At 49.5% G+C, this 27,503-nt stretch overlaps 1 protein-coding gene across 13 annotated transcripts in view; it reads left to right on the top strand.

The window, feature by feature from the left end:
* NPHP4 (nephrocystin 4) overlaps positions 1 to 27,503 on the top strand; it is a 140,257-nt gene that overhangs the window by 28,649 nt on the left and 84,105 nt on the right. For all 13 annotated transcript variants that reach the window (XM_074379971.1, XM_039473734.2, XM_039473735.2 and 10 more), the window contains 4 exons: positions 3,390 to 3,545; positions 11,594 to 11,730; positions 18,910 to 19,091; positions 19,943 to 20,069. In XM_074379971.1, the coding sequence (XP_074236072.1) occupies positions 3,390 to 3,545; positions 11,594 to 11,730; positions 18,910 to 19,091; positions 19,943 to 20,069 (602 nt within the window). The remainder of the gene's footprint in view (positions 1 to 3,389; positions 3,546 to 11,593; positions 11,731 to 18,909; positions 19,092 to 19,942; positions 20,070 to 27,503) is intronic.

The following is a 27,503-nucleotide window of genomic DNA, read 5'->3' as shown; positions in this document are numbered from 1 at the left end:
TCCCCACACTTTGAGAGGCTGAGGTGGGCAGGCTGCTTGAGGCCAGGAGTTTGAGACCATCCTGGACAACATACTGAGACCCCCATCTCTACAAAAAACACAAAAATTAAGTGGGTGTGGTGATGCGCCCCTGTGGTTATAGCTACTTGGGAGGCTGAGGTGGGAGGATTGCTTGAGGCCAGGAATTTGAGGCTGTAGTGAGCCATGATAGCGTTGTAATGACGTTCCAGTGGTCTAAAGGCAGCTGGGGGTCGCCTGTTCTAGTTTTCACCAGTTTCATGGGGCTCTGTCTTTCTCTGGTATTTGGTGAGGGGTCAAGAAGCTCTGGTGGCATCCCTGCCGTCTGGTTCCTTTAAAGAGCTGTGCCCATGGAAAAAGGGGCTGAAGGAGAACAGTGAGGAAAAGGAACTTTTGCTGTTATTTCACCTAGGCTGCCCTGGTAACACCCTTCCGGGGGCTTGCTGTGGACACAGAAGCAAAGTGAATGTCCAGTGTTGCATCTGATTTTTGACCTCTTCTTACTCACTATTCCGCACCTTGCTTTTTCCCCAAAACAATTTGTCTGGAAGAATGTTGCATATCAGTACATGGAAAGCACTCATTCTTTTATAGCTCTGTGGTATTTTGTGGAATTGGTGTTTCATGATTGACTGAATCGGCCTCCTGCACACCAACCTTTATGCTGTTTTATAAGAAAAAGTTGGGGCAGGTTTGGTGGCTCATGCCTGTAGTCCCAGCACTTTGGTAGGCCGAGGTGGGCGGATCACCTGAGGTCAGGAATTTGAGACCAGCCAGGCCAACATGGTGAAACCCTGTCTCTTCTAAAAATACAAAAATTAGCTGGGTGTGGTGGCGGTTGCCTATAATCCCAGCTACTCTGGGCTGAAGCAGGAAAATTGCTTGAACTCGGGAGGTGGAGGTTTCGGTGAGCTGAGATCACACCACTGCACTCCAGCCTGGGTAACAGAGTGAGTTTCTGTCTCAAAAAAAAAAAAAAAAAAAAAAGATAGAAACCCCATTGCAGTGGGGTAACAGAGTGAGTTTCTGTCTCAAAAAAAAAAAAAAAAAAAAAAAAAAAGATAGAAACCCCATTGCAGTGGGGTAACAGAGTGAGTTTCTGTCTTAAAAAAAAAAAAAAAAAAAGGTTAGAAACCCCATTGCAGTGGGTGTCCGGCCTTCCTCTGAGCGTGTGCGGAATTCACGGGGTAAATTCGAGTCGGGGATGGCTGGGCTGGATGTCTGAGCATTTGGAGTCTTGCCCGATTTCTCTTGTGTCCGCCTCCCTGCCGCCCCCCGGGGAGGTTGTTCCTCCTGACGAGCCACACAGGTCAAATGCCTTTAGTGGTATTTTACACTTTAAAGTAAGTAGATTCCATGTTTGGAGTGGTTAGGTACTCAAAAAATACGATTTTTCACTAATTTCTTTTTCTTTGCCCCCCCACCCCCAAGATGGTTTCGCTCTATCACCCAGGTTGGATTGCAGTGGCGTGATCTTGGCTCACTGCAACCTCTGCCTCCTGGGTTAAAGCAGTTCTCCTGCCTCAGCTTCCTGAGTAGCTAGGATTACAGGCGTGGGCTACCACGCCCGGCTAATTTTTTGTATTTTTAGTGGAGACGGGGTTTCACTGTGTTAGCCAGAATGGTCTCTATCTCCCGACCTCGTGATCTGCCTGTCTTAACCTCTCGAAGTGCTGGGATTGCAGGAGTGAGCCCCTCCCCAACTTAAAAAAATTTTTTAAATTTTTGTTAGGCGCAGTAGCTCACGCCTGTAATCCCAGCACTTGGGGAGGCCAAGGCGGGCAGATCACGAGGTCAGGAGTCCAGACCAGCCTGACCAACCTGATGAAACCCCGTCTCTATTAAAAGTACAAAAAATTAGCTGGGTGTGGTGGTGCATGCCTGTAATCCTAGCTACTACTGGCATGAGCCACCGTGCTGGGCCTAGTTTTTTGCTAATTTCTATTTCTAATGATACAGTTAGTTCATATTTAGCTCTTTGTTCAGGAATGAGCTGAACTTGTGACTCTCAGCAGCTGTCCCTGGCGTGGCCACAGCCAGGACTTGAGCTGCCTGAGACCATGCGCACCTGCTGTGCTTTGGGGAGTGATGGGCTTTCTGTCTGTGGAGAAAATCAGGCCCCAGCAAGATTGGCCATTTGGTGGGAATGTGAAGAGGTCAGCCCTGGGGTCTGTGTTTCGGGGGCGTGCCTCTCCCCATACCTCTGTTTCTGGGGATGCTGTTCCTTCCACGTTCAGGGCCGGCCCGCAGTGCGGTGCGGCCACAGTCCTCCCGGGTGTCGTTTCTCTGGGGATGTTCTCTCACGCCCCTTTTGCTCCTCGCGTTTCCCCTTGTGCTTTACCCACAGCAGTCTCGTGGTTCAGGTGCAGTTCTCCCGTGTGTTACGGGTATCGGCTGTTTGGTCTTAACTGTCACCCCAGGAGAGTGGCATGTCCTTGAGGACAGGGCTCCGTCTCTGACGCTGCTGGCCTCGCTCCAGGGCTGCCTGCTCCTTTTGGAGCTTGGTGGATACAGGTGCCGACAGGCAAAGGCAGGCAGGCAGGCCTCGGGCCAGGGTGTCCTCCAGGCCCCTCTGATGGCAGGGACCAGCGAGACCTGGGGAAACCACACAGCCTGTGCCGGCCTGTGCTCTCAGGAGACTGAGGGAAGTGGTGGGCAGGAGAGATTTTATGCAGGATTAAAAACCTGTACCTCCAGGCCAGGCGTGGTGTCTCATGCCTGTAATCCCAGCACTTTGGGAGGCCAAGGTGGGAGGATCACTTGAGCTCAGGAATTTGATGCTCTAGGGAGCTATGATTACACCACGGCTCTCCAACTGGGCGAACAGAGCGAGATCCTGTCTCTAAAACGAAAAAAGAAAAATAAAAAAAATTTTTCATTTTAACTTCAAGGCTTGGCACAGTGGCTCACACCCGTAATCCCAGCACTTTGGGAGGCTGAGTTGGGTGGATCACAAGGTCAAGAGATCAAGACCATCCTGGCCAACGTGGTGAAATCCCATCTCTACTAAAAATACAAAAATTAGCCCGGCATGGTGGTGGGCGCCTGTAGTCCTAGCTACTCAGGAGGCTGAGGCAGGAGGATCGCTTGAACCCAGGAGGTGGAGGTTGCAGTGAGTGGAGATCACGTCATTGCACTGCAGCTTGGGTGACACAGCAAGACTCTGTCATTTAAAAAAAAATTGTGACTTTACCAGAGAAGGTTATGAAAGTTCAGTGCTTTTCACTTTTAGGCTGAACAGAGCACTTCCTATCTTAGAAAAGTACCTTTTCTGTTTGTGGTATTTCTAACATTCTCCGTTCGTTGGCTAGTTTGACTGCCTTTGCTTTCAGCAGTGATCACATTGATCATGTGGGTGTTTTCTTCCCCAGAAAACAAACACATGACCCTCATTGAGAACTGCAGCCTGCAGTACACACTGAAGCCACACCCGGCCCTGGAGCCTGTGTTCCACCTTCTTCCCGAGAACCTTCTGGTGTCTGGTCTGCAGCAGATCCCTGGCTTGCTTCCAGCTCATGGAGAATCTGGTAAGGACGTCTTCGCTTCTCTCCGCTTGGTGAGTTGAGTCTGTGCTATTCACAGTGAAACCTCGAAGGCACTGGGCTCTTCTAGGGGAACGTGGGCCGAGCGCCCTCTGCAGCTCAGCAGCTCGGCCTGGCGGGGGTCGTGGTGGGCGAGGAGGAAGATGGCAATGCCATTCCAGTTTCTATTTCCCTCCTAAGTAGTGTCTCACGTCTTTCAAGTCATTCTGTCTTCTTTCGTTGGGAAGATGCTTTTGTGAGACACAGAGTTTATGTCTCTGTGACCACAGCCAGGAGGACTGTGGCTGGATCTCATCCACAGGGCATCGTATCAGTGACTTGATGGTGGTGATGATTTTAAAATTAAGATAAAATAAGAATAACATAAAATTGGCCATCTTAGCCCTTTGAAAATGTACAGTTGAGTGTGAGTAAGTCCATTCACAGTGCCATGCAGCCACCGGCGCCATCTGTCCCAGAACTCTTTCATCTTCCCGGCCGAGGCTTTGTCCCATTCAGGACTGACTCCCCAAGCCCCTGGCAGCCACCCTTCTGCTTTCTGTCTTCATGAGTTCGAGGACTCTAGGGACCTCCTGTGAGCGGAGTCACGCAGGCCTTGCCCTTCAGTGGCAGGTATTCTTCTAGGGCGACAGCAGAATTGCTCTGTTAGTTCATCCTAAGAGTGGAGTGTCTTCGAGGTTCTTTGCGGAATGTCTTCGGGGTTCATCCACATGATAGTGTCCGAATTTTCTTCCTTTTTCTTTTAAGGCTGAGTGATTTTCCGGTTTCTGGATGGACCCTGTTTTGCTGATTGTTTCATCGGTTTCTTGGGTTGCTTCCACCTCCTGGCTCTGTGAAGAATGCTGCTGTGAACAGGGTGCAGGGACTTGAGTATTTCTGGAAACTGAAATTCCTGTTAAAGGACAAGGGCTCTGGCTTGGTGTGGTTTGCAGAGGTTGATTCTCCACTGGTGGAATTGTGTCGACCCCAACAGCCATGGGAGGTTGAGGGTGTGCTCTGCTGTAGGAATCTGCTGGGCGGTCCTCGTGACCTGGGCCCCATGCTGCTTCCAGGCACTTCTTCCACACTTTTGTGTGGCTTTCTTGAGGAGTCCAGGAGAAGGGACCACACCAGCCTCTTTCTACCTGTCATGTGCTGGAGATGTTGTAGCACCGCCAGAACCTGCTGTCTTGGGTGACTGACTCCCTGCTGGTTTCCGGGAAGAGTAGGATTTGACCTTGTGTGTGAGGGGCGGGGATTGAGAACAGTGCTGTGCTGAGGGTTTGGCTCATTCTGGACCCTGAAGGAAGGGACGCAGCCTGCTCCAGCACGGGTCCCTGGTTGTCAGCGATGGCATCGCTGTGCGTTGCACAGGCGTTCTGGTTGGTGCTGGGATGTTATCATCGGAGTTAATTAATTTCTTGGATGGGTCTCTGGTGGATATCATCATTGTGAAGTCACTGTTTTTCCACCATTCCAGGGAGGAGAGGGTGAAATGAGAAGGGAGGAATGAACTCTGAAGACGAGCAAGCTTGGGGTCCTGGTCTGGGTCTCTCCTGGCTCAATGAGCTATAGGCACCTTCCATGCCTCCTTCAGAGTGTCTTATTACCCCTATAACCTGCCGGCAATCCTCTGAAAGAAAGAAAGAGATGGAGGGAAGGCCTCATTGTTACTGTTGTTGAGTTAGCGAAGAGAACAAGGAAACCTGTATCTAGCTCTGAGACCTGGGCCATGGCCTGTCCCTCTGGCCCCTGCTCTGCTGGCCAGGGAGAGCCCTGTAGGCCCTGCTGTGAGATGCAGCCTGGTTAATAGTGATCTTGGGGACCAGCTGTGAGATGTCACCTGGTTGATAGTGATCTTGGGGACCAGCTGTGAGATGTCACCTGGTTGATGGTGATCTTGGGGACCAGCTGTGAGATGTCACCTGGTTGATTGTGATCTTGGGAACTAGCTGTGTGTTCTTTCAAGTCAGCTGTGTGAGTCTTACCACCTGGGAGTCTTGGAGCTGGAGGTGTAGTCATCACTGGGACTTGCCAGTGGGTGTCAGTAGCACTGCAGACCAACAGAAATACCTGCAGGTCACTGTGGACTGGCTCAGTCTCATGACTAGGACAGCAGTTGAGAAGCTGAGGTGCCCAAGAAGACAGGCCTGGTTTTGTCCCTGGTGTCTTGTGTCCAGCTGGGACCAAGGGAGGCACGAGATGGAGATGGAGTTTTGGGTTTAAGAAGCATGTGGCTGGGTATAGGACTCCTGCTCCTCATCCTTAAAGGCCACGTTTTGGAAGAGGCCTGGCCCGTTGGCCTCAAGTTGTCCTCCAGATATGGAGCAGCCGGTCAGTCCAAGGCGCTGAAGGAATGCAGACGGTGCCGGTAACATTACAAAATAAAGGACATTTTATGCTGCTGGTGTTGAAAATCAAATGAGCAGGGGATCTGAAGGCAGGGCCAGCACATGCCCTGGTGTCTGGAGGGAGGGAGGCTTGAGTGACTGACTCCACCAGGTGAGGGCCACATGTGCCCCTTTGGAGAGAAAGGACAAGTATCTCAGCAACACCCACACCCCTGCCCCGGGGCCGTTTTAGGAGAGAAACACAATTTGCCTAGTTTTTTTTTGTTGTGTGTGGGGTGCCAGTGTTGTGTGGGCCCTGAGGGTACTTTCTACTTTCTTTTTATTTTACTTCTTAAACTTTAAAAATTATGAGTGTGTGTATATGTATATATATATATATATATATATATATATATATATATGTATATATATGTAAAATGAGAGCCAGATTTTTCTCTGATTCTATTTTTTTTTTTTTTTTTTTTTTAGACAGGGTCTGGCTCTGTTGCTCAGGCTGGAGCGCAGTGGCACGATCTGGATTTGCTGCAAACTCCACCTCCCACGCTCAAGTCATTCTCCCTCCTCAGCCTCTTGAGTAGTGGGGACTACAGGCATGTGCCACCGTGCCTGGCTTGTTTTTTTTTAGACAGTCTTGCTCTGTCACCCAGGCAGGAGTGCAGTGGCACAATCTTGGCTCACTATAATCTCTGTCTCCTGGGTTCAGGCAATCCTGCTGCCTCAGCCTCCCAAGTAGCTGGAATTACAGGCCTGTGTCACTATGCCTGGCTAATTTTTGTATTTTTAGTAGAAATGGGGTTTCAACCATGTTGGCTAGGCTGGTTTTGAACTTCTGACCTCAGGCGATCCACCTACCTTGGCCTCCCAAATTGCTGGGATTATAGGCATCAGTCACAGGGCCCAGCCTCCAGCTCATTTTTGTATTTTTTGTAGAGACAGGTTTCTCCATGTTGCCCAGGCTGGTCTCGGACTCCTGGGCTCAAGCATCAAGGAATCCACCCGCCTTGGCCTTCCAAAGTGCTGGGATCACAGACCTGCGCCACTGTGCCTGGCCTTGAGGCTGCTTTCTGACTAGTGCCGACACAGCCTGTCTATTGTGTGCCCCTTTTATACAATGCAAAAGACCACTTTAAAACCACAGAGTTCATCTTTATTCAATATATTTAGTAAAGACGGAAAGTCTTCCCTTCTAGTCTCACTTCGTGGAGAAAACCACTGCTCATAGTTTGGTGTATATCTTTTGTATATTCACTAATTCATTCATTATTCATTGATTTATTCAACAAGTATCTGTTGTGTAGACACTGTGAAGCAAGCCCTGGCTTGGTTGCTAAGGATGTCGCATTGCTCTCTTAGGAGATACGTCAGCTCTCTCTTGAACGGATTTTGGTAGGGCAGACCTCAAATCTAACCACAGTCACCAAAGGCAATACAAGGTGTTTTAGAAGAAACCTCGACTAGCTCAAAGTCATTTTCATTCCTGCTTAAATCATTCCCAAGTTTAGTTTTCATTCCACTGCCACTATTACAGTGTTCTTACTTTTTGAGGTACATTTTGGTGAATTAAGTATTCTTAGTAGAAGAGATAGGTCCCCAGGAGGCTGTGGACCATGGGAGCCTGTTAGGGCCCAGGGGACTCTTAGGGCTCTCTAATGGATATCAGTGGTAAGGGGGTTCTTGCTTGTGAAGGGTTTGCTGGCAACCCCCATTTTCTCTGTAGTGTGTTTGTGGGAATCCCAGAATAAAATGGATTGTTGTAGAGTAGAGCGCGTTTTTTTCCAGGGGAGCAATGCTGTTATTTGGGAATTCCATTCCTAGTTAGAGACTCGGACCCAGATAAATGAAAGGTTGTCTTAGCTGCAGAGCATGAGGGCCAGAACACCTCTGCTGCTGTGGGCTCACTTCTGCCAAGGTGGGGTTCATGTTTGTCTTGGTTGCCACTGTTGGTTGGTTAGTTGAATGAGTGAATGAATGAACGGTTTCAGATAGTGAAAAGATGCTTGTGGGTTATGCTGGAGGCTGACAGACCTGTGGCAGATGTCTGTTCCATGTCTAGCCACGGTGTGAGCTCTGGTCAGGTCCTAGTCTCTCCAAGTCTTTGCTTTTGTTTTTCCTTGATAAATTGGGGACGGTAATAGGGCCTGCTCATAAGGATGTATTTGGGGAGAAAATGAGATGGATTGGTAAAGCACTAGCGTCTCATCATCAAAGTTCTGTCTTAAATCCATCCCAGATCCAAGCCTCCCACCTCAGAGCGTCCTGGGAGGTCTGATCTGTTTTCCCTTTTCTAGCCCTTCAGATGTGCGAAGGCAAGACTTTTTGTCCAGGCCTGGTATCTCGAAGGTTCCAGAGTAACTTGGTGGCAGAACCAGGCTTGGACTTAGGCTCTTTACTCCAGAGCCTGTGATGCTTGCAAGACGTGGCCTGGAAAAAGCGGCTGAATGAGGCTACCCAGCCTTGTCCGGCTTTCCTGGGCCCTCCAGGATCTGGAAGGTTCTACTCACTGCAGATGTAGCTCCTCAGTCAGGCTGTCCTGGAGGGAACCTGTCTTTCCTCCCCTAACGACTTCCTGTGCATGGGACTCGCGTCGTCAGCTCTCTGTGTAGACCAGGGTCACAGCTATAGGAATGGCTGCTGGGGGTACATGTGCACGCTGGTCATGGGGTGGCCACGAAGAACCCACTTCCAGGAATGCTGAGTTCTGCCCCCTCCCAGATGACTAGTGACCCTGATTGCTCCATTGAGTTGCCGCCCCTTATGATGGGGCACCCGTGGCACACAGGTGATCCTTCCTAAAGGAAGTCGGTTTGGTAAATGGCCTTTGTCCTCTGTTATTTTAGTTTATATAATTTCGCCCTCAACTTTTTGAAACATTCTGTTAAATTTTGTTGACACATTGTAATTGTGATACAATTTTGACACATTTGAGAGTTATCAAATGTGGAACAATTTAATGTTTCAATACACTTACGTGTTGTACAATGATCAAATGAGAGTATTAGGGTGACCAGATCTCCCACACTCGTTCTGTGATGAGGACATTCAGAGGCCACCCGTCTAGCTATTTCGTATTTTACAGTAACTTACTGGTAACCATCATTATCCTACGGTGCAAGAGCAGCAGAATTTATTCCTCCTATCAGGTTGTAACTTGTACCATGACCCCTTGACAACCTCTGCCTTTCTCCCCTCCTCAGTCTCGGGAACCACTGTTAGATGCTCTGCTTCTGTGGTACCAGCTCTTTATTTGTCTAACTCCCACATGTGAGTGAGATCATGTGGTATTTGACTTTCTGTGCTTGGCTTCTTTCACTTTACCTTGCTGTCTGCTGGGTCCATCTGTGTGGTGGTGTTGCAAGCGGCAGGGCCTCATTCTTTTTCATGGCTGCTAAGCACCCCACTGTGCATATATACTCCTTTGCTTGACCCAGTCCTCTGCTGATGAACATTTAGGCTGATTCTGTCACCACCATTGTGAATAGTGCTGCAATAAACATGGAATGGCGATACCACTTTGACAGGCTGATTTCATTTCCTTTGGATATTCTATACTCACTAGTGGGATTGCTGGATTATATAGTAATGCTGGTTTCAATTTTTTGAGAAACCTCTGTACAGTTTTCCATAGTGGCTGTCCTAGTTTGCAATCCCGCCACAGTTCCCGTTTCTCCACGTCCTCACCAGCTCGCTCTTTCTTTTGTCTTTTTGATCATGGCCATTCTCACTGAAGTGAGGGGCGTCTCATCGCGGTTTTGATTTTCATTTCCCTGATGACTAGTGATCATGAGCATAGTTTCTTGTGCCTATAGGCTGTTTGAATTTGAATGCCTTCTTTTGAGAATGTCTATTAAGGTCTCCTGCCCATTTTAAAATCAAGTTACTAGTGTTTTTGCTGTTGAGTTGCTTACATTCCTTATGTATTCTGGATATTAACCCCTTGCCAGGTAGCTACTTTACAAATATTTTCTCCCACTCTCCAGGTTCTCTCTTCACTTGCTTGTTTCCTTTGTTGTGCAAGACCTGATCTTTGGATATACTCCATTGATTTCTTTCTGCTTTTGTTGCCTGTGCTTTATAGTTTTCTTTAAAAAAATCCTTACTCAGCCCAGTGTTACTTTAAAAAATCCCTACTCAGCCCAGTGTTACAAAGCATTTCTTCTGTGTTCTTCTAGTGTTTTTTTCATAGTTTCAGGTTTTACATTTAAGTTTTTAATATATTTTGAGTTGATGTTTCTATATGGTGAGAGGTAGGGTGTCTCATCTCCTTCGCTTGTGGGTGTCCAGTTTGTCCAGCACCATTTATTGAAGAGACTTGTCTTTCCCCAGTGTGTGTTCTTGGCACCTCTGTTAAAAAGCAATTGGCTGTAGGTACATGAATTAATTTCTGGACTGTCTGTTCTGTTCTATTGGACAAATGTAATGTGAGTTTGTGATGGGGACAGTATGGAAATCTATAAAGAAGGAAGTAATCTACAGTTACTGCCTGCAGATATCCATGCATACATCTAAGTGCATAAACATTTAAATCACATTGCTATCAAATGGAATAATACAGTTTTATATGTTACTATTCTTTTCACTTGCAGTATTATGATTGTTTCTCAGTTTCTTAAATAACCTTTGATAATATGATTTTTTTGTTCTGATTTGGTATGAATGACTAAGAGTTTAATGAACATTCTCCTATGAACATTTGGTTGTTTTCGATTTTTCTCTATTATAATAAGGTTTTACTGAATATTCTTGCACATAAATCTTTGCTTCTGTCTTTGATTATTTTCTCTGAATAGGTTCAAAAAATGGGATGACTGGGTCAGAAAGTGAGATTTGAAAGCTTTTGATATACACGAAGGCAAAGGTGATACTGACTCATACCCTTCTGCAGGATCGTGGAGTGCTCTTTTGACGGCAGATTCATCAGTATTGTTACCCCAGTGTTTTCTTTTTTTTTCAACTTTGGAATTAGCTTTTTAAAATTTGCATATGTAAATTGTCATTAAAATGTAGCGATAGATGGAGCTAGGACCGGAGGATGACGGTGGAGAAGTACGGGCAGAGTCCATGCTGTGTGTAGGTTGGGAAGCGGCTGGCTCATCCTTCCTCCTCCTGGATGAGCCTTTCCTCCCGAGCCAGTGGAGAAGGCTCCGCAGGGAGCCCTGGGCCTTCCCTTTCTCAGCCAAGGTTTTTTACAGGCCTGCTCTGCACCGGACCCTGAGCTAGGTCCATGGGGCCACTGTCCTCTGGATGGGACCGTTTTCTCATGGTGCTGTTCAGGCTGTATTTTGCTGGTCACCTTGACAGGCTCGTGCGTGTTCAGTGTGTTTGCAGATGGTTCACGGTGATGCAGAAAAGTAAGGAGCAGCGGGGCTGGCCGTGTTCCTGCTGGAGAGGAGGGACGCCATGCAGGGGAGCAGGCTGCAGGGGCACACATGTGACTTTGCCTTCTGCAATCTGTATTCTTTGAGTTGTTGAACATAAAAACTGCTGCTGGAGGAGGTTTGGGGTAGAATTTGGACTGCCAGTGGAATCTGCATTTGCTTAATTGAGGTGGAGGCTCAGCTTGGGCCTTGTGTTCCATCTGGGGATCCCAATCACCCTTCTTTGCTGCAGGCCCAGGCTGAGGCTGGGGTGGGTGGGGGCCCTTGGTGGCTGCTGGTGGGTGTTTTATTCCCAAGGATGATCCTTGTTGCACCCTTGCTGTTTCAGGCGACGCTCTCCGAAAGCCTCGCCTCCAGAAGCCCATGACGGGGCACTTGGACGACTTATTCTTCACGCTGTACCCTACCCTCGAGAAGTTTGAGGAAGAGCTGCTGGAGCTCCTCGTCCAGGACCACTTCCAAGAGGTGAGGAGTCGGAAGCCTGATTGGGGGCAGTGTGGGGCCAGGCAGGGGTGGAGCCCTGTGGGGGCAGGGAGGAGGTGGGGCAGGGTAGGGGTAGGTAGGGCAGGGGAGACCCCATGTCTGATGCTGCTGGGGAGGGCTCTGTGGCCATAAGTAACATGGTTATGTCTTTCGCCACTTTTTGGAGCTGAACTGGACCTTTAGGGACCCCTTTTCTCCGCAGCCAAGGCCCCCGCAGAGCCTCTAGCTGTTGTTTTAACTTGAACAGTGACAAAGGTGCTGTTGGCCTGAGTTGTTAATTATGTTAACTGGTAGGTCATAAAATAGTCCTCATTTAAAGTTAACTAAGTCAGGAGATGAGCATAGGGAAACGCATAGAACCCTTCCCACGTTCAGAAGACGTCAGCGGGGACATGAGGCTCACTTCCGGAGGTGGCAGGAAGGCTCGATCATCTCACCCACCTTGGCCCCTGGGAAGGCGTCCCCAGCCTCACTGTCCCCTCAGCCTGCCTGTGGCACACATCTTGCGTTCTGGTCACACTTCCTGCTGTTCTTGTCTGTTGCTCTTCAGTGTGTGGGTTTGTCCAGGTGTCCTGGCAGGGCGTCTAGGGGGTTGCCTGTCTGTTAGGCAGAGGCTGTCTGTCCTGTTTGCCTGTGGCCCCTGGGAGGGATGTCCACATTGTGCAGGCGGCTGGAGCTCAGCCTGTGTTGCATGCAGCATGCGCTGAGGTTTCCTCTCCGACCCCAACCCAGCGATGCCCCAGCTTGTAAGCTGTAAAACACCAGGGCCAGGGAGGTTGTCTCTGGACCTCCTGTCACCTCTGACAGCAAAAGTTATCTTGGATTTTCTGTGCAGAAGCGTGTTTGTATGCCAGAATGTCTTGGAAAAGCCTTTGTGGTTTTGGGGACTGCTTGTGTTTTTTAGGTGACAGTCTGTCCTTGGTCTGGAAAAATTGGGTCTGATGAACTGTCACAAATGCTTTTGGAGTGAGGTCTGTCCACCCTGACTCTTCTGTCCCCAGCAGCAGTGGGAGCAGGCATGTGGGATGCAGACTGCCCAGTCTGCTGGGATCCTGAGCCCAGCCCCCTTGCCTGCACCTTCGCTGATGGTCACCAGATGGAGTGGGGAGAAGAGGGGTCAGCCCTGGCTGCTCTCAGCTCTGGAAGGAGGGGCCCTCAGACCTGGGTTGTGGGCAGACCACTCCGTGTTTCCCTCCTAGTACAAGAGAGAGCCTTCCCTTTTGACTTTAGAAACAAAGAGAAAGGTTTGTCAAAGATCAGATGGTTGTAGATGTGTGGCATTATTTCTGAGGCCTCTGTTCTGTTCCATTGGTCTATATCTCTGGTTTGGTACTAGTACCATGCTGTTTTGATTACTTTAGCCTTGTAGTTTAAAGTCAGGTAGTGTGATGCAAAAGCAAGCAATGAGGAAAGGATTCTCTATTTAATAAATGGTGTTAGGAAAACCGGCTAGCCATATGCAGAAAGCTGAAAGTGGATCCCTTCCTTATACCTTATACAAAAATTAACTCTGGATGGATTAAAGATTTAAACATAAGACCTAACACCATAAAAACCCTAGAAGAAAACCTAGGCAGTACCATTTAGGACACAGGCATGTGCAAGGACTTCATGACTAAAACACCAAAAGCCAAAATAGACAAATGGGATCTAATTAAACTAAAGAGCTTCTGCACAGCAAAAGAGACTATCGTTAGAGTGAACTGGCAGCCAGCAGAATGGGAAAAAGTTTTTGCAGTCTACCTGTCTGACGAAGGGCTAATATACAGAATCTACAAAGAACTTAAACAAATTTACAAGAAAAAAACAACCCCATCCAAAAGTGGGCAAAGGATATGAACAAACATTTCTCAAAAGAAGACATTTATATAGGCAACAAACATGAAAAAAAGCTCATCATCACTGGTCATTAGAGAAACGCAAATCAAAACCACATTGATATACCATCTCATGCCAGTTAGAATGGCGATCATTAAAAAGCCAGGAAACAACAGTTGCTGGAGAGGGTGTGGAGAAATAGGAATGCTTTTACACTGCTGGTGGGCGCATAAATTAGTTCAACCATTGTGGAAGGCAGTGTGGTGATTCTTCAAGGATCTAGAACTAGAAATACCATTTGACCCAGCAAGCCCATTACTGGGTATATACCCAAAGGATTATAAATAATAAAAAATATTGAATAATAAATATAATGATGTATTCTGTTATAAAGACACATGTACACACGTTTATTGAGGCACTGTTCTGTAGGAAAAGATGGCCAGGGTCAGACCTGTGTTACTTACAGTTAAATGATTACAAACTTGCTTTGCTTTTTATACACTGAGATTTGTGCCACGGATCAAATGCTGAATTAAGAAAACTCCAAACTGTGGTGCATTAAAATAAAAGCAGAGATCAAGCGGTAACAGGAGGCCTCTAGTGAAGACCGTCGGAGAGCTTCATAACCACGGGACGCTGCAGTGTGGTTGCAAGGCAGCAGAGACGGCTTTGGTCCCACGATCTCTTCCCAACACAGGGTTTGCATGAGGGTCTCGTAAAGAGGGCTTGTGCGAGAACTCTGGGAAGGAACGCAACCTCTGCTCACAAGACTCAGGAGGGTCTTTGCAGACAGGAGCTTGTAGGACAGGAGGAGCTCGCAGGACGGGGAGCTCGCAGGACGGGGGGAGCTCGCAGGACGGGGGGAGCTCGCAGGACGGGGGGAGCTCGCAGGACGGGGGGAGCTCGCAGGACGGGGGGAGCTCGCAGGACGGGGGGAGCTCGCAGGACGGGGGGAGCTCGCAGGACAGGGGGAGCTCGCAGGACAGGGGGAGCTCGCAGGACAGGGGGAGCTCACAGGATGGGGAGAGCTGGAACGCCACGGGCTCTACCTGTGTTCTCAGAATATGGAGTATTTCTGACTGCTCTGGGTCACAGTGCTCAGGAGATAAAAGCCCCTTGATGGGCGGTGTGTGCTCAGACTGTATGGCGTCTTATCCGCCTCATCTGCTGTGCCTCTTGGCACGTGCACCTGTATAAACAATGGGTGGTAAAACTCAGGGTCCTTAGCATTTCTTAGAAGAACCACATTTGCTACTGAATGCTGCAGATACATGCTTCCCCCCATCTTCCTTCTCACCTTTCCCCACAGCCTGCAAGATTAATGAGATAATGCACCCAATAAAAGCATGTGGAGCCCAGAGCCAACTTGGTTCACCCTGCACCTGGAGAGTACGCTGGCCCCTTGGACATGCTGTTGAATTCCTCTCTTCTCTTTGTCTTACTTCTTTTCTCACTCCCTTGTCACCGCTGGGACTTGGCACCCACGTACAGGGTTGGGCTGGTTCCCAACATGTTCACAATAGCAAAGACTTGGAACCAACCCAAATACCCATCAATAATAGATTGGATAAAGAAAATGTGGCACATATATATACCATGGAATACTATGCAGCCATAAAAAGGATGAGCTCATGTCCTTTGCAGGGACATGGATAAAGATGGAAACTGTCATTCCCAGCAAACTGACACAAGAACAGAAAACCAAACACTGCTTTGTCTCACTCATAAGTGGGTGTTGAACAGTGAGAACACATGGACATATGGAGGAGAACATCACACACTGGGGCCTGTCGGGGTTGGGGGGCTAGGGGAGGGATAGCAGGGGGTGGAGGCTAGGGGAGGGATGACAGGAGAAATACCTAATGTAGATGACAGAGGGATGGAGGCAGCAAACCACCATGGCACATGTATACCTATGTAACAAACCTGCATGTTCTGCACATACACCCCAGAACTTAAAGTATAATAATAGAAAAAGAGAAACTGTACCTGCAGAGAGCCAAGAGACTGGCGTGGGTAACGTCTTGCTATTGCTTTGAGTCCTTTTCATTCACGCCCTTTTCATGATGAATCCCACAGAAGTGTGTAGTTGTGTGACTGCACGACACGAGGAAGGACGGTGGAGGGAGGCCCTGTGTCTGGCACCCACAGAGCCCCACGGGCAGAGGGAGGCCCTGTGCCTGGCACTCACAGAGCCCCGTGGGCAGAGGGAGGCCCCGTGCCCGACATCCACAGAGCCACACGGGCAGAGGGAGGCCCTATCCTCGGCACCCACAGAGCCCCACGGGCAGAGGGAGGCCCTGTGCTTGGCACCCACAGAGCCCCACGGGCAGAGGGAGGCCCTATCCTCGGCACCCACAGAGTCCCACGGGCAGAGGGAGGCCCTGTGCCCGGCACCCATAGAGCCCTGTGGATCTCATCCTGGCTGCACCTTCCTCCCAGCCCATTCCCCCGGACCTTTGTGCTAATCACGTCTTGGCTTTTTGTTCTGGTTTTATCGCCTGCAGATGCATCTCTAAACAATACAGGCTTGCCTGCTTTTGACCTGTCTTTAAATGAAGTCATACTTTTTTCTTCTGTTTTCTTTTTGCTGCTTTCGCTCAAGACTGTGCTCCTATGAGTCTGCAGTGGATGGGGCTCTGTTTGCTCACATTCTCTGCTGCATGGTCGTGAGGGCACTAGGATCCATGGATCCACTCTGCTGTTGATGGACTTCTGGGCTGTTTGCAGGTTGTGGCTGAGCATTCTTGCATCTATATCCTGACTCTTAGTAGAATCTCCAGCCGGAGGTAAAAGGGACTTTCTTGGAAAAACCTTATGGGCCTGTGATGAGCTGGCTGGTCCACTGGGGGCTGCCGGTCGAGGGTGACCTTGTCTGGCGTGGCTCCCCGTGGCCTCTCCTCCTGTGGCAGTCAGACTGGGCTTGCTCTCTTGCAGGCAGGTGTTTCAGAGAGGAGCTGGAAGTGTGCGGACATTTTCAAGCCTCTCTTTGGATTAAATTTGTTACTCTCCCATTGGCCAAAGCAGGTCACTGGCCAAGTCCAGAGTCGGAGAAGTAGGGGACTCCCGGTTACAGGGCAAAGGGAATGGCTTTAAAGAGCCCTTTCCCGGAGCTGTGAATGAGTCAATTGCCGTGAGGGTTTGGTGGAATTCCCAGGGTTTTGCCACCTCGGCCGTAGCTCCTAGGGTGGAGGCAGAGTTGGACATGGCGCCTGCCCTCCCCGCTTTGCGCTTCAAGGATTGGGTCCTGTCCTGGCCCGGGTCCTGAAGGCCGTTGTGTTCTGTTAGCCGCCATCCTTGGTTAGTGGCATTTTCTGCTCCTTAGGTTTTGGGGAAAGGAGATTCTCTGAGGAATTGTCCCTGTCATGTTCACTTGAAAGTCGCAGAGAACATACTTCTCACTCCGTTGTCAAAGAGATCTTTTAAAAACATAATTCATCTCTTCTCGGCCTTTTGGCAAAGATCAAGTGTGAAAACATAAATTCAGCCATTTTTTCTTCTGTGTTTAAAACATGCTGCTGGCTTCTCATTGCCCTTGGACTGAGCCGCAGGCTCCTGGCCCTCCAAGATGTGCGTGGCTGGGTCTTTGCCGCTTTCTCCGCCTCCCTGTGTGCCGCTTCCTGGGCCTGCTTGCAGTCCTGGACTCCGGCATGCCTCCGCCTGCGCGGCCTCGGTCTCGTGCTTGTTCTTGCGTGGGTCCTGGAACACGTAGCTGACTTTCTTGAACTTTCTTCCTGCACATCTCTGTGCGCTTCCCCTCAGGCTTCAGGTCTGGACGGGGTCCCCTGACTGTCCTGCAGGGGCGCTGTTCCTGCCCTTGCCCCCATGTCTCCGGCTGTCACCCTTCGTTCCTCCTGGGCGCTCAGCCGTTCCTGGGAGCAGCTAGCCACCTCTGCTACTGTCTGTCTCCTGTGGGGAGTGTTTGCATCGCCAGGAGAGGGGCCTTGTTTTGTTTACCATGACACGCGATGGGCATGAATGGGGGTTGGCACATAGTAGGGCTGTAAAGTTAGCAAGTTATTCATTGTGTGTGTGCATGAGAGAGAGAGAGAGAGAGAGAGAGAGAGAGAGAGAGAGAGAGGGAGAGACAGCAAGAGCAAGAGCAAGAGCTGGACTTGTTTGCTTCCTACCCGTTCTTGAAAATGCAGTTCCACATAATTTGGGCTTACATAAACACAAAGCAGAGAGTAGGACTGAAGTAGCGACATCCATTTCCTTAGTATAGTTCCTGCTGTTTTCTTGTTTTTCAGGCTGGATTGTGTGAGGGTAGAGATGTTTTAGCAGTATCATTGTTGAATTTTATATATTCTCATAAAAATAACTTTATTACGTATTTTTGCTGTCTTTGTATTTTTGTTCCAATCCAACTGGCAGATACTCAGTTATCTGCATAGTTTTATTTTCATTATCTGAAGACTAATAGGCTGGATTTAGGCCTGTTCAGCTTGATTAATTGGCAGTAAAGAAAACTCAAAAATTCAGGGATCATTTTGCAAAGATCACACAATTTAATAAACACTAAGAGCCAGGGGGAATATCCTTGTTCATTTGTTAGGGTGCCTGTACATTTTTTGTTTAGATGAAACACTAGTATCAGGTGACCACTGTGGGGCAGATTCTGTTTGTATTGGTTTATGAAGTAGTGCCTAAACATGATTCCCCCTGTATGCCAAGTCTCAGGTCTCTGGGTAGACAGAGTGGAAACGTGATGAGCTCTGCCCCTGAGCACCTCTCCAGCATTGTCCAGGGAAGTGGGTTCTGGGGAAGTGGGCTCCAGGAAAGTGTGCTCTGGGGAAGGGGCTCCGGGAAAGTGGGCTCCGGGGAAGTGGGCTCCGGGAAAGTGGGCTCCGGGGAAGTGGGCTCCGGGGAAGTGGGCTCCGGGAAAGTGGGCTCCGGGGAAGTGGGCTCCGGGAAAGTGGGCTCCGGGGAAGTGGGCTCCGGGGAAGTGGGCTCCGGGGAAGTGGGCTCTGAGAAGTGGGCTGTGGGACCTTGGAGGAGTCTTGAAGGAGCCAAATATGAGTTTGCTGCATTTTGAGATGGTCAGCTTAACCTTGGAGAGCTAGGGTCGGGGTTTGGGGATCAAGGCATCTGAAGGTGTGCATTGCACTGAGGGGATCATGCTGTGTTGGAAATGCCAAAAACTACCCGGGCCATGCCCCAGGGCCAGTGGCTGGGGATTGGGTGCAGTATCTGTCATTTGCTTGGACTCATCTTGACTAAGCATCATCTGATCTGGAGTTACCTGCAATTTCTATTCTGGTTTCTTCTCTCAGGGGTTCTGGCAAGCTCCCTCTTCCCGTCTGTGCCAGGACTCATTCCTTCTGCCTGTGTCTCTTCCAGGGATGTGGCCTGCTGGACGGTGGTGCCCTGGAGATCCTGGAGCGGCGCCTGCGTGTGGGTGTGCACAACGGTCTGGGCTTCGTGCAGAGGCCGCAGGTGGTTGTGCTGGTACCTGAGATGGACGTGGCCTTGACACGCTCAGCCAGCTTCAGCAGGAAAGTGGTCTCCTCTTCCAAGACCAGGTATTGCCTCCCGGGTCCCCAGGGCTGGGTGGGGACATAAAAGGGATCAGGATGAAATGAGGTTGTTTGTGCACGTCAAGTTTGGACTCAGCCACGTGCGAGTTCTTCCTTGTTCTCTCTCATCTTGCTAAGTTATACCCATTAGGAACAAACCTTGGAGTTGGAAGTTTGGAAAAAGCCCCCCCCCCAACTTTGTTTTCCTTTTGTGCTCTGACAATTTTGGAGTTAGCATTATGGGTGCTTTCAGCTGTGACTGCTGAGGGTCTGTGGAGGCCTTGTATGCTGCCTTCTAGACGTGCTATGTGAGTAGTTTCGAATAGGACAGAGAACCGGGGGCAGCAAGACCTGCTGCTCTGTTTAATCCGGTGCTTCCCAAATCAGGTGTCACAGACATCACTGCAGGGCGACATGCCTTTCCTCTCTCATGGTGCCAGGCAGAGGCCAGCTGTCCTCTGCCATGGGCCAGCCTTGAAGAAGGAGCCTCCATCTTCTGTGACATTTCCTGGTAACTTGGCTGTATTAGGCCTGCAGGCAAGCTTTGGTGATTTGGAAAAGGCTTGAGCAATGAGAGGCCGAGGAGGCAGGATTACTTGAGCTCAGGAGTTTGAGACCAGCCAGCCATGGCAGCATAGTGAGAGCCCCATCTCTTCAAAAAAAAAGAGAGAAAGAAAGAAAAGAGCATTGGTTTGGTTTGGGGAATTTCCACACCACTTGAAAGAGCACGAGGTGTTGCACGGTGGACTGTGTCCCGGAGGGTGTCCTCTTGGCTCTTGGTGGCAGTGGTCAACGTGGACATGGGAAAGATGGGAGCTGGAGCTCTAATGAGCCCCTGGTTTGTGTTTCTGGCCCAGCTCTGGAAGCCAAGCTCTGGTTTTGAGAAGCCGCCTCCGCCTCCCGGAGATGGTCAGCCACCCCGCGTTTGCGGTCGTCTTCCAGCTGGAGTACGTGTTCAGCAGCCCTGCAGGAGTGGACGGCAATGTAAGAGCAGCCCTTTTGCACTCAGGTTCCTCTGGCGATGAGCTCTGTGAGCTGACGATAGATGTAGATGCTCTTTCCATTAAAAACAGGCGTGATTATTATAAATACTAAGTACAAATCGCTGACATTTACCAGCCTGTTGTAAGGAATGTCACAATGGATACAGACGAAATGGAGAGGGCAAAGAATGTGGGAAGGGCTTGGAGCTCCCGTGCCCTCCTGGGCACCGCCCTTTGGGTGCCTCTGTGCTTTTGGCTGTCCAGAAGCTCTCTGAAGCCAGTCCTTTTGGGTTTTTATGGAAACTTCATTATGTAGATGTGACTGATTAAACATTGACCATTGATGATAAACGCGACCTTCAGCCCCTCTTCTCCCCCTGCCTTAGTCTTTCTGTGAGCAGCCCCGTCCTGAAATCACCTGGGGGCTACCGACCACCAGGGTCATCTCATTAGCACACAAAAGATAACACTTTGGAAATTCCAAGGATTTCAGGAGTTGTATACCAGGAAACTGGATGAAGGCCAAATATATATTTCACAAATCATATACATTCTGCTGGCTGGGAGTAATTAATATGTCAGTAAGTTTCATGTATCATAATAGCATTAATTCATGATTATCGAATTGGTAATTATTTTGAAAAATGAGGCCATTTTAATGTATTTCTACTTAAGTGTGGTAGAGCTTGAATTTACACAAGTTAGAGATGGTTTCTCATAGGGAACTTTATATATCCCTATATAATGCTAAGATTTTATAGGTTCAGTTGAAAGAAATAAAATATGTGGACATCATTTACGTCATTAATGTAGATTCTTTGAAAAACCCAAATCCTGCTACTCTTTAAGATTTAGTTTTCTGTTTGAAAAAGCCAATCCTGTATTCTGCCTTATCCAGGGGGCGTGTGTTCCAAGACCCCAGTGGGTACCTGAAATCTCTATGGTACTTGAACCCTACACAGTACGTACTAGGTATTTTCCTGCATATACATACCTGTGATACAGTTCATAAATTAGGTACAGTAAGAGATCAAACAGTAATAACGTAGTAAAATAGAACAGTTATCATAATACACAGTAACGCAAGTGAAGGTATCTGTCTCTTTTTCTACCTCTCAACTGCAATGGATGGGTAGTGTCTACTGTGCAGATACATGGGATGAAGGTGTGACTCACGTTCTGGGTGGGACAGTGCCAGACCTAATCACACTGCTCAGAGTGGTGCCCAGTTTAGGACTTACAGATTGTTTTCTTCTGGAGTTTTCTATTTAATATTTTCAGACCAAGGTTGACTGAGGGTCGCTGAAACTGCAGATTGGGGCACTTCTGTATCATTTTCACAAGTAAATTAGAAATAAAAAAATGGCTGACAGGACCTCTTTTCCCATGGCGACCTGGCCTGACCTGGCCTGCCACCGTCACTGGGCAGATCTGTCAGGAACAGCCTGAGAAGGGGCATGAGATGCTGAGGATGGTCTTGGGGTGTGCCTCAGGCCGGAGAGCAGGGTGTCGGGGTGTCACTGCTATCTGGCATCTCTGATCTCTTGGGCAGCGGCGAGCTGACTGGCCATTGTCCACACCTCTAGTACCTGTGATTCTGAGTCCTAATTAGGTGCAGACATCCAGAGGTGCCAAGTGTTCTGTGGCCTTACGCAGTCACAGTCATTTAATGAAATTGCTGTTCCAGTTCTGCTTTTCTTTACCTATAAACAGAACTTTCAGCTAAAATGCCGTGCTGTTTGTGCATACCCTTGGGTGGGAGGGGCCTTCTAGGGTGGGTGTGGCTCATGGAGAGGGATGGGGCTGCCAGGACTGGGGAGTGAGCCAAGGAAAAAGGGCCTGAGGGTGCCCTGGCAGCGCCCAATGCTTGATGTGTGGTGCCCAGGGGCTGTGGGGGGAGGTGGGGAGGAGCAGGCGGCCTGGCGCCTCACTCGCAGTGTCTTCTAGAGAATGTTAACTGTAATTTACCTGTGATTATGGCGTTTGTGTGCCGAAACCAAGATGTCTTAAGTGACACTTTATTTCTTTTTAACCCACATCTGAAATTCCCGACAGCAGGTGGTTTCGATGGTGGCCACCTCATGGGCGTCTGGAGTGTGGGTGCTGGTGAGGTTGTGGGGCCACTCATTGTCTCTTTTTTTTTTTTTGAGTCGATCTTGCTCTGTCATCCCTCAGTGGTGTGATCTTGGTTCACTGCAATGTCTGCCTCCCAAATTCGAGCTATTCTCCTGCCTCAGTCTCCTGAGTAGCTGGGATTACAGGCACACACCACCATGCCCAGCTAATTTTGTGTTTTTAGTAGAGATGGGGTTTCCCCATGTTAGTCAGGCAGGTCTCAAACTTCTGCCGTCAAATGATCTGCCCTCTTCAGCCTCCCCAAGTGCTGGGCATACAGGCGTGAGCTGCCATGCCTGGCCGTCATAGGTGCTTTCTGATGTGTTGGTCGATTGTAACTCGGAATATTGGGTTCCACTTTACTGTCATCGTTGCACTTTGCTGGGTGAAATCTGGAATGGAAACGTTGCAGTGTATGAAGTGGCCTTCTACACAGATTGCTCGCTCTGCGGAATCACTGGAAGCGGGTTCAGCATCCAGCGGGTGAAATTGGAATTGAGCGGGACATGGGAGGAGAAAAGCACAATGGCGGGGTCGTCTGCATGGTGGTGGCGGTGGTAGAGGAGCCCAGGGCGGGCTTGGCGGGGCCCTCCCACCTCAGCCACCCTGTCCGCGGCAGCGTCTCCCGGAGCAGCCTGCTTCTGCTGGGCGGGGATTTTTCAGTGTGGTCATGCCTTCCGGCTGCGGTGTCCTCCTGCTTGTCTTTGGTGAGGACCCTGCGTCTTGGAAGCTGCATGTGCAGCCGAGAGCAGGCTGGCTGGTGCGACGAGCCCCATGGTGCTTCCCTGGCTGCCAGCTCCCAGGACAATCTGCTTCTGTACCCTCTCCCCCAGGCTGTTCTGAATTATTCTGAAACAAATTCCAGGCATCATTTTATTTCATCTGTAAACATTTTGGCATGTACATTTCTTTTTTTAAAAAAACTTTATTATGGAAAATTTCAAAGCTAAAGGTGGAGAAGCATGTGGTGCGGTCCCCGCACCCACCTCCAGCCCCCCGTTTACCGCTCATGTCTCATCTCTTTCTCCTGTCCTGTTCCACCCGGGTTATTGGCGGTAACTTAGATATAATAATCGTAAACATTGTATCTTTTCATCTACAAATGGCTCGCCATGTCTCTCCAAAAGACAGAGCTTGGAGTGTCACTGACCGCCGTCATCACACCTAACCCTGAATACATTCTCAGTGACGTCACACATTCGTCAGCCTGGGTGTACATGTTTTAAGTGTTTTACTTAATCAGAAACGGACGTACCCTGGCAGTGTACTTTCCTGTGGAAAATGATGTGGGACAGATGTCTTCCTGCGTGAGCTGGGCAGCCTGTCTGTTCCCTGGTGGTGGCTTCCCCATGTCGCCTCTGACTCGAGGGTCTGTTCTCCCTGTGGCCTTGCCACATGCCTCACACATTCCTGTTGCCGGGAGAGCCAGAGTGCACCCTGCTGTTGGCAGTTGCTTCATGTGACCTCGTTCACCAGAAGGTACAAGCCATGGGGTCCTGGGGCCCTTTGTGGAAGGATTCACCTGTAAATGGTATGCACAGATGAGGAGGAGGCCACCTGGCCTGATGAGAACATGGGACAAATGCCGTGTTCAGGTCACGCGCAGGCACCAGAGTCTGCGTGCGTTCTTTTGGCTCTCAGTATTTTGTAGTCATTGGAAACAAACTAGGAACAAAAATTTCGTGAAGACACACTCATTGATTTTAATCTACTGTTTCATTTTTGCATTTTTTTTATTCAAAGCATCTAAAACTTTTTCACTGTAATTTATGTTTGGGTTCGCTGTGAAGAAGCTAAAGAAACTACCAAAGAAGTGATCCCTGCTGTCCAGACCACTTTCTTCCCAGGATCCTGGGGCAGCATGACCTCATTTGACTGCCACAGCGCTGCGTCTTCTCAAACGCTGTATGCATGCAAGTGTGGGCTCTGGAAATGTTTGCTGACTGAATGAGTGATGGAGCAAACTCCCTCTAACGTGAGCAGGAAATACAGCGGGGCAGACCTGCAAAAAGCACCAGCCTCGTGTCTCGGCTGCGTTTCGTGTCTCGGCTGCGTTTCGTGTCTGAAGAAGCGGGCATCCTCCTGGGGCCTCGGGGTGAATATGGTCCTTCCTGTGGGTCACATGACAAAATAACCCCCTCCTCAAATCTCTAAGGGCTGAAGGTCTGACTGATTTATTGTTTGTGTATTAACTCATATCCTTTGAACAGAATAAATGTGTTTAACAAAAATTGGAGTGCTGCTCGAGGTGCCCAGGACCCCACAGAGCTGCAGCTTTTGAATTTTCTGTACTTAGAGCATGGTTCATTCTGAAAATTATATCCATTTAAATTTACTAAAACTTGGAAATGTAGATATCTTGAGGGTTTTCTTGAGATCTTTCAAGATAATCCTGACTCCATCCCCTGTAGCACAGCGTGTGTCGCAGCAGAGTCCCCACGCTCCATGCCACGTAGAACGTGGCTGTGTCTGTGTCCACTGCAGCCTGAGGCGTTCCTGTCAGAGGTGCCCCCGAGCCAGCCACGCTGCGCTATCTGTGTAGGGGAACAAGACCAGTATACGCTTGAGGTTGCTAAAGAAAGGAGACCATTGTGCTGGGTCTTCTCTGTTTTGTCCTGAATGTGTGGCTGATTTTACCAGTTTAAGAAAGGTACTGACTCACTTTATAGAAATTGTTTTTTGATTTGTCTGAATTTTTATTTTTTTTTACTGCAGTGAAATTTTAATTATTTATTTATTACTACCGTATTTTAAATGAAATCGTTGTTGAACTTGGCGGTGTCCTGATGAGTTTTGAAGTAAGGCTTTCCTTGTCTCCATCACCGCCTTGGTTTAGCTTAGTTCTGCGGGGCACCAAGTCCTGGAAGCCGCAGGTCTTGGTCTGCCTTGGTTTTGGCCCTGCAGTGGCAGCATGTCTCTGGGTGCTTCTCACAGTGACAGCGGCTCCCTGCTCAGTCACTGCTGTGGTGCGGGGCTGCGGCTCGTCACTCTTGTTGGAACTGTCTTCTTGAGGAGGCCCAGGTCTGGACGAAGCCTTGGGAGAGGACTGTCCTATCTCACTTGTTTGCAGTTCTTTCTGCACCGCTGACCCTACAAGTCTTGGGTTAAAGGTGGAGCTGCTCTTCCTCTTTTGTTTAGTGATGAGGTTTTGTGGGCAGTGGCCTGCACGGGTCAACATGCTTCTGCAATGCGTTCTGTTCCGCGGATGCTCGGGAGGTTTTTGCTTTGGGAACCTGAAGGTTTCTTGCCATTAGTTGATTCCGGGACCTCACACGGCTTCAGGGAGTGACCTGCAGGGATCGCCCTGTTCCGTGTTGAATCTAGCTATGCTCCATGGCTGTGGGCATGGTTCACAGGGCTGTGCACCCAGCAGAACCCTTCCTACTACAGACATCTAGAAGTGCCGCCTTCCTGCCCAGCCCACGTGCTTCGTGGCTCAGCGTCTCCTGCCGTGCAGTCAGAAACAGCTGAGGACCCCACATCTGGAAGCGAGCTGGGGAGTGATTTTAGGAGCAGGTCACAAAGAACCCTGTGTTAGGGTTCTCTGGAGGGACAGAACGAATAGGATAGATAGATTTATGCATATACAGGGGGTTGGCTAAGTATTAACTCGCACCATCACAAGGTCTCACTAAGTAAGCTGTCTGCAAGTTGGGCAGCAAGGAGAGCCAGCCCGCTTGTCAAAACTGAAGAACCTGGAGTCCGACGGTCGCGTGAAGGAAGCATCCAGCATGGGAGAAAGGTGTAGGCCAGGAGGCTAGGCCAGTTTCGCCTTTTCATGTTTTTCTCACTGCTTTATATTCGCTGGCAGCTGATTAGATGGTGCCCACTAGATTAAGGGTGGGTCTGCCTTTCCCAGCACCCCCGACTCAACTGTTCATCTCCTTTGGCAGCATCCTCACAGACACACCCAGGATCAATACTTCTGCATCCTTCAGTCCAATCAAGTTGACACTCTGTATTAACCACCACAAACCCGTCCCCTGCTGAGTGGCCCGGTTTACGAGTGTGTGCACAGCTGGGAGGAGAGGTTAGTTGAGACTCTTTCATTACTGGAAACCGAGGCCTGGCTGACTCCAGCAGAAGCAGCGACAGGGATCAGTTGAGTCTCATGCCTGGCAAGGGGTGGAGGAGTTTGGTGTCAGGCACTTCAGGGGCCCAGCTCTTGTTTTTTTTTTTTCAAGTAGAATTTGCATATGTGACCTTCATAGGGCTCAGCATACATGCTGTTCCTGTGTGCACCTGTGTGGTCACTGCTGCCATCAAGATACAGAACTCCCCAGCATTTTGGGAAGGCCCCTGCCCCTTTCAGCAAAGGCTGGTTTGGTTTCTCCCAGCACTTTATTCGCTTCCTGTGCCCTCTGTTAACAAATTGCCACAAACTTACGGCTCAAAGCAACAGAAATGTATTCTTTCAAGTTTTGGAGGCCAGAAGTCACATTACCGGGCTGAATGCGAGGTGTCGGCAGGGGTGTGCTTCCTGCGGAGGCTCCAGAGAAAATCTGTTCCTTGCCTCTTTCAGCTGTGGCCACGTCGCTCGCCTGCAAGGTCAGCATCTTGGGAATCTCTGGGCTCCGGCCCTGTGTCATCCTGTCCTCTGCGTGTCTGACCCAGATCTCCCTCTGCCTCTCATGATCTTGAGGACGCTCGTCACGGCACCAAGGGCCCGCCCACCTGATGCGGGTCGGTGTTCCCTTCTCAAGATCCGAACTTTGTTGCACCCAGAAAGACCATCTTTCCTTACAGAGTACAATTTCCAGGGTCCAGCGATGAGGATGCGATGTCTTGGGGGGCATCGTTCAGCCTGCTGCAGCCACGGCTCAGTTCCCCTGCTCTTGGGCTTCCCTGGCGCGAATAACACAGAGTGGGCCCCACGGCTGCCTCCCATCAGCACAGCGGCTGGGGCTCATTCGTGCGGCTCATCTGTTTCTATTGCTGAGTTTTCCGTGGTGTGAATTTGCTTCCTCATTCTCCGGGGCTGGACTTCCTCAGTTGATGAGTAAAGCAGCTCGGGACATTGTTGGGTAAATGTTTTTATGAACATATTTTCACTTCTCTTTGGTGAACACATGGCGCAGAGCCACCAGGTCGCAGGGCGGGTAAATGGCATCATTCTAAGATGTGCCGGTCTTTCCAGGCAGGCGGGCCAGTACCACCAGAGGGTTGCAGTGGAGCTGCATCCTCACCCGCCTCTGGTTTTGTCCTTTATTTTAGCCGTGCTGGTGGGTATGAAGTGACTTCTGTGGCTTCAGTCTGCATTTCCTCCATGACTGCTATGTTGAGTACTTGCCCATGAGTTTGCTGGTCCTTCATAATCTTC

Source organism: Saimiri boliviensis, chromosome 11, assembly GCF_048565385.1.
Source record: "Saimiri boliviensis isolate mSaiBol1 chromosome 11, mSaiBol1.pri, whole genome shotgun sequence".
NCBI classification, from domain to species: domain Eukaryota; kingdom Metazoa; phylum Chordata; class Mammalia; order Primates; family Cebidae; genus Saimiri; species Saimiri boliviensis.
The sequence above is the reverse complement of the archived record's forward strand: the minus strand, read 5'-3'. Positions and strand labels throughout refer to the sequence as shown.